The sequence below is a fragment of the Octopus bimaculoides genome, chromosome 27 (assembly GCF_046866305.1).
Source record: "Octopus bimaculoides isolate indiv1 chromosome 27, ASM4686630v1, whole genome shotgun sequence".
Classification (NCBI taxonomy): Eukaryota; Metazoa; Mollusca; class Cephalopoda; order Octopoda; family Octopodidae; genus Octopus; species Octopus bimaculoides.
The window spans coordinates 5,371,683-5,379,182 of NC_142954.1; the positions used below are offsets into that span (position 1 = coordinate 5,371,683).

The 7,500-nt window shown below is 38.0% G+C and overlaps 1 protein-coding gene across 1 annotated transcript in view; it reads left to right on the top strand.

Moving 5' to 3' along the window:
• The window catches only part of LOC149130809 (uncharacterized), a 52,537-nt gene that overhangs the window by 18,535 nt on the left and 26,502 nt on the right, over positions 1–7,500 (top strand). The window contains exons 13-21 of the mRNA XM_089343561.1: positions 131–214; positions 998–1,081; positions 1,443–1,564; positions 2,204–2,450; positions 3,814–3,897; positions 4,016–4,099; positions 4,741–4,862; positions 5,407–5,641; positions 7,366–7,449. Coding sequence (XP_089199687.1) covers positions 131–214; positions 998–1,081; positions 1,443–1,564; positions 2,204–2,450; positions 3,814–3,897; positions 4,016–4,099; positions 4,741–4,862; positions 5,407–5,641; positions 7,366–7,449 — 1,146 coding nt within the window. The remainder of the gene's footprint in view (positions 1–130; positions 215–997; positions 1,082–1,442; positions 1,565–2,203; positions 2,451–3,813; positions 3,898–4,015; positions 4,100–4,740; positions 4,863–5,406; positions 5,642–7,365; positions 7,450–7,500) is intronic.

Sequence of the window (7,500 nt, forward strand, 5' to 3'; positions counted from 1 at the left end):
CATATATATATATATATATATATATATATATATATATATATATATATATATATATATATATATATATATATCCTTCTAACTGTTCGTCCATCAATCTTTCTACCATGTTTTACATCTTTCTTTTGTACAGACTCCAAACACGAAGTAGTTTGCCATCGAAAACACGACGAAAGAAAGTGTTTCTTGTCAGAAACCATGTCTAAATGTACTACAGGTAAGTACATACAAGCGTTTAACTTTCAAGACTACCTTCTGACTGCTTCCCCTTTGATTTTTGTTCTTACTACACACAAGGCATCAATGCTGGAACTCTTCAGTTACCCACTTTAAACCCACTATGCAGCTCTTGTATGCCTTTACTGGGATCCATTCTCTTAGAATGTCTTCAATTGCCTAAATAACTGCTTGTCTGATGATGCGACCGGATATCTAAGATGACGCAATATGGTAGACATCCGGATCTGATAAAATGATGCATTATTCTCTATCACGTTATCGAATACATTTTCCTCCACTTGCGAAGAATATATATGTAAGGGTCCTTGAACGTTTCATCAGAGATGTCTCAGATACATTCTGAATGTTGGCTGGACCTTAAAAACTCCAGACACACAGTTCCTGAAGAAAGCTGATATCTTGAGTATTGAGGCAATGGTGCACAAGCACTGGTTACGTTGGACTGGACACCTTATTAGAATGAGGGATAGCAAGGTTCCTTAAGCAGATGCTATATGGGGAACTTGTGAATAGAAAGAGACCCCGGCAGAAATCTAGTTTTCAAAGTTTGGCTAGGAAGTTCCATTCCCACTGACAACACACTTCTAATTACAACCTCAACACGACTATATCCTCCAGCACTAGCAGTACCGCTACTACTACTGCTACTAAACTGAACAAATACAATATATTTATATAAGTATCATCACGTTTAGAGGCGCTCACTACCAATAAAAAGTCTGTCTCTTCCTGTTCTCACATTTGTCTTTCTCTTTCACAGCACCCAGACTTGAAGCGTCTTGCCTTGTAAATCATGTCCATAGCCCATGTACTGCAAAGCAACTCGACTCTGCATGTTACAACTGTAAGTATTTACGAGTCTTTAGCCTCTAAACATCACCTTCTCTTTCGGTATTGTATGTATGTGTGTATGTATTTGTGTGTATGTGTGTATGTATGTGTGTTTGTGTATATATTTCTTTATATCACATGCGTAGGACTGCATTTAAAGGCAATAATAAATACAGACAATTAATGCTCACTTCTGTATATCTTGTATTTCAATAATTCAACGCTGTTTACTATTGCCCGTCTCTCTTTTATTAAATGTATATATACACGCATACATACAAAAACACACGCGCACGCACGCACACACACACACACATACACACAGAGGCATGTGATTTTGTACCTTCATTACAAACGATCGATTTTGTTTGCAGCGAAACCTGTTGCTGCTGAAGTCAGTAAATTGATTAATACCATTATTCCCAAGAATAGCCGAAATCACAAGCAAGTTTTGGAAATCACCAACAGTACACATTCCTCAGGAAGTAAGATTTGGGTAAGACGATCTTTCCTAAACATCAGCTACGTTTCTTTTCTATTTATATTGTCATGTTATTAGTCCTATGTGCTGGTAGGTGTTGGTTGAACGTCTACAGACCTCGTTGCTTTTCTGAAACTAGTCAGATTCATATGAATGTTGTTCTGTTTGTGCCTGATTTAAATAAAGGAGTCGGGTGTATAGGGTCAACAGGAGACCTGTGAGGGTGAAATCTCATAATGGGTGATGAGGAGAGGAGAGTAAGGTGGGTCTGTAAACTTGGATACAGATGCGATACAGATGAACCTTATTATGGAAGTCATATTAGTAATCCTTTAATAGGGAGAAGGATTTAAGATATTGGAGAAGAAGAATCGTTGATGATTGTCTCCACATCCTGTCTGAATTTCCGGGACTGTGGGAAATAAATCCGTAATTGCAGGGAATTAAAGAAATGGTATTCCCAGAAATTAGGAAGGATTTCTATTGAGATAGAAAAATTGGAAAATTCAGGAAAGTCAATGGGCAGCGTCGGGGTATAAAACTTGAAGGTAATAGAAGGGATATTATAAGGGCCAGACAGTATGTTGATGGGATGATATCGCTATCCAATGATCGAGGTGACCGTTAATGTTACATCTTTACTGTTTTGATCAGGTGAAGGCCCATTGTGCCGAGGTTACCATGCACGTTGCCGTCCACAATAAATGCCACCATGAAGATGACCACGACCACGACCACAAAACATCTGCAAAGCATGGACATCCTGGTTATGTATCTGTTATGAATAAATCAGAACATGATCTTATAACTCTGACAATTTTCGCCAAGAGACAACATAAATTCAACTCCACAGTGTGCGACCGTCACCACTCTTCGTATTCAGTCATCATCATGCCAAAAGGTGAGCAAATGGTTTCCTTTCCAAATGTTATTCTACGTTCTTTATGCAAACATATGTACCTACATACCTACATACATATGTGTATAATGTAACCTCGTGGATATCGTTGGCGATTTTTCTTCCTCCGTTTTTCCCTTCTTTGGACTTTCTTTGTTTCCGACGAAGAGCTCCGCTCGAAACGTCAAATTCTCTTTCTTTCCTTTCCCGAGCGTCTAGTAACACAATCCGTATCACGTCCTCACGTTGTTGTTTTTTTGTCTTTTTCTTTTTTTTGATATATATATATATATATATATATATATATATATATATATATATATATATATATATATATATATATATATATATATATATATATATATATATATATATATATATAATGTTATAATGGTGGCAGCTGATGAAGGAAATGTTCTCTATGTGGCCTGTGTGTTTTCTGTACCCTGTTTATCATTTTGTCCATGTTTTTTTGCAACGTCATGTACCCAGATATGCATCTATATATACATGTAGATGAAGGTATGTACATACATGTACATATATATGCATGTACTCATATATTATATATATATATATTCATATATTATATATATATATATATATATATATGTATATATATATATATATATATATATATATATATATATATATATATATATATAAATCCATATAAATATATATATATATAAATTCATATATATATATATACATAATATGCTTACGCATATGTATATATGTATATATATATATAAATTCATATATATATATATATATATATATATATATATATACATAATATACTTACGCATATGTATATATGTATATATATTTTTTTTTTTTTATACACCCTGTTAAATCCTAGCCAAGCTCATGGGCCCGGTTTCCCGGTTTCTATGGCGTATTTGTCGAACAAAGCCTTGTGAATGGATTTGGTAGACGGACACTGAAAGAAGACCTTGATATGTCTATCTATCTATCTATATATATATATATATATATATATAAAAATCCATATAAATATATATATATATAAATTCATATATATATATATATATATATATACATAATATACTTACGCATATGTATATATGTATATATATATTTTTTATTTATACACCCTGTTAAATCCTAGCCAAGCTCATGGGCCCGGTTTCCCGGTTTCTATGGCGTATTTGTCGAACAAAGCCTTGTGAATGGATTTGGTAGACGGACACTGAAAGAAGACCTTGATATGTCTATCTATCTATCTATCTATCTATCTATCTATATATATATATATATATATATATATATATATATATGTCCTTCTAACTGTCCGTCCATCAATCTTTCTACCATTTTTTTACATTTTTCTTTTGTACAGACTCCAAACATGAAGTGGTTTGCCATCGAAAACACGATGAAAGAAATTGTTCCGTTTCAGAAACCATGTCTAAATGTACTAGAGGTAAGTACATACAAGCGTTTAACTTTCAAGACTACCTTCTGACTGGTTCCTCTTTGGTTTTTGTTCTTACTACACACAAGACTATTCCTGTTCTAGCATCTGTCTTTTTCTCTCGCAGCGCCCAAACTTGATGTCACTTGCCTTACAAGATATATCAACAGCCAATGTAGTGCAAATCGACTCTTCCCTGGATGTTACAAAAGTAAGTATTTACAAGTCTTTATAGCCTCTAAACATCACCTTCTCTTTCGAGTGGATGCGCAATGGCCCAGTCGTTAGGGCTGTGGACTCGCGGTCATAGCATCGCGGTTTCGATTCCCAGACCGGGTGTTGTGAGTGTTTATTGAGCGAAAACACCTGAAAGCTCCATGAGGCTCCGGCAGGGGAGGGTGGCGAACCCTGCTGTACTTTTTTACCACTACTTTCTCTCACTCTTACTTCCTGTTTCTGTTGTGCCTGTAATTCAAAGGGTCAGCCTTGTCACGCTGAATATCCCCTGAGAACTACTTTAAGAGTACATGTGTCTGTGGAGTGCTCAGCCACTTGCACGTTAATTTCACGAGCAGGCTGTTCCGTTGATTGGATCAACTGGAACCCTCGACGTCGTAAGCGACGGAGTGCCAACACATGTATTTGAATAATTCGACACCGCTTACTATAGATTGTCTATCTTTTATTAAATGTATATACACACACACACACACACATACACACACACTTTGTGAGTCACACACACTCATACACCCACACTGTGTGTGTCACAGACACTCTCACACACACACGCACACACACGCACACATGTGATTTTATACCTTCATTATAAACGATTGATTCTGTTTGCAGCGGAACCTATTGTAACTGAAGTCAGTAAATTGATTAATAACACTGTTTCCAAGAATGGCCGAACTCACAGACACGTTTTGGAGATCAGCAACAGTACACATTCTTCAGGAAGTAAGATTTTGGTAAGACGATCTTTCCTCGTTGCTTTACCGAAACCTGTCGCATTCATATGAATGATGTTGTGTTTGTGCCTGATTTAAATAAAGGAGTCGGGTGTAGAGGGTCAACTGGAGAACTGTGAGGGTGGGGTCCAGAATGAATGAGAAGAGAGATTGGTGGGGCTGTAATTTTCGGAGGAGACGAGATACAGATGAACCTCATTATGGAAGCCATAGTGGTAACCCTTGAATAGGGAGAAGGATTTAAGATATTGGTGAAGAAGAATCGTTGATGATCGTCTCCACATCCTGTCTGAATTTTCGGGATTGTGAGAAATAAATCCGTAATTGCGGAAATTTAAGGAAATGGTATTCCCAGAAATCAGAAAGGATTTCCATTCAGATCGAAAAATTGGGAGATTCACTAAAGTCAGTGGGTAGCGTCGGGGTATAAAATTTGAAGGTAATAGAAGGGATATTGTCAGGGACATACAGTATGTTGATGGGATGATATCGCTATCAATGACCGAGGTGACCATTAATTTTACATTTTTATTGTTCTGGTCAGGTGAAGGCCAATTGTGCCGAGGTCATCATGTACGTTGCCGTCCACAATAAATCCCACCACAAAGAAGACGACGGCAACAAAACAACTGCAAGGCATAAATATGATGGTACTCTATCTTTTATGAAAAAATCAGGACACGATGTTATAACACTGACAATTTATGCCAAGAAACAACATAGACTCAACTCCACAGCTTGTCGCCATCCTTCCTATTCTGTCAGCATCATGCCAAAAGGTAAGAGCAAACAGCTTACTTTTTACGAATGTAAATTTGTATTCAAACAAATACACACACACACACACACACACACACACACACACACACACACACACACACACACACACACACACACACACACACACACACACGAACACACACACAAACAAACAGACAAAACACTGTTTTCATTACTTATCGTCTGTCTGCTACTACTTGGCTTTGTAAACTGATTGAAAGCCCGCGCGTGCATATCCCTAGAATGACAGCTGTATTAACGTTAGCAACCCACTGCCACTCCATACTTACACAGCTCTACAACTCTGTGCCTCCCCTTCTAGTCACTCTTCCTGTACCGCCTCATATCCTTCACACTAACACTCTTTCACCCTTCTCATTTTATCTAAAAATAGCCAAAATTACCATTACAACTTTATAAGTTATAAGTTATATAAACTACGTATGTATGTATTATCTATCTATCTATCTATCTGTCTGTCTGTCTGTATGTCTATCTTTCGAAACTTTTAGCTGCATTGAACCATATCAATCTGTTTTAATATATACATCTGGTCTATCTATCTATCTATCTACCGAATGGCACCGCGAGTGTCGCGTTGCTCTCAAGAAACTCTGCCGTCCGGGACCAATCTTGTGCAACTTTGATTCCACAAAAGCGTTCTATAGAAGATTAGTGGAGGGGAGGTGCGACGACGATCTCGGGCAGAATCTGGGCGTCGACGAGGAACACCTGACCCGCCTGTTCAGGACAACTTTCGGGCCGGGACCTATGGACAACCACCAGAGATCCCTGGCCTGGCAGTGCTATCGAGAAGCATTACCCGTTCGGGATAAGCTTTACAGACACGGTTCGAGACACACCGGACCGACATGCCCGAGATGCGGTCAGATCGACGAAACCGTTCTGCACGCACTCGTGCAGTGTCCAAAGATTTCCGACCTGTGGGCTTATGCCGAACGGCTGCTGTCACGTGTGGGACGAGTCCGCCTGTCAGCCGAGTCTATTGTGCAAATTGCTCCACCACCGTTCCTCAACAGGGAAGGCAAGGCAGTGTTCATCATGCTGGTGGCCATGGTGAAAGAATGTGTGTGGTGGACCCGAGCGAAAGGATTAGAGACGAAAACTTACCTCTCTGGCCAATCGCTCATCAACTTTTTCAAGTATCACTTGAAAAGGAAGGTGAGAATAGAGAGACAGTTTTTGTCTCGTGAAAGTTTCATTAAAAGGTGGGTGAATGTAGCAAAGATAGTGCGTGCGAGTGACGATACCTCTTTGAGCATGATCCTATAAATCTAAAAAAAAAAAAATTTAGAAAAAAAAGAGAGAGAGAGCACTTCGCTCTCATGTGTCTATTCCCTGCTGAGGTTACCATGGTCTTTTCCGTAGGCTTTTCTCTCCATGGATAAACCTAATGTTACCCCATTTTACACAATTGACATTTTCTGTGATATACGATACCCCCCTTTTTTTTTTTTTTTTTTTTTTTTGCCCCTTTTGATCGGATTTTTTTTTTTTTAAGAAAAGCTCTACAGTTGTATTTGTCCCCTCTGTGTGCAGCCCTGTGTGGCTAATAAAAGAAAGTTATCTATCTATCTATCTATCTATCTATCTATCTATCTATCTACCTACCTACCTACCTACCTATCTATCTATATACCTATCTATCTATCTATCTAGCAAGCTATCTGTTTATCAATTAATCTCTCTTTCCTTTGCGCAGACCAAACATTTGAGGTGGCTTGCCAGCGAAAACATGATGAAAGACCGTGTAGCCCTGACGAATTAGGAAATGAATGTGATAACGGTAAGTACATACAAGCGTTGAATCTTAAAGTCTTTTACTTTTGACTGGTTC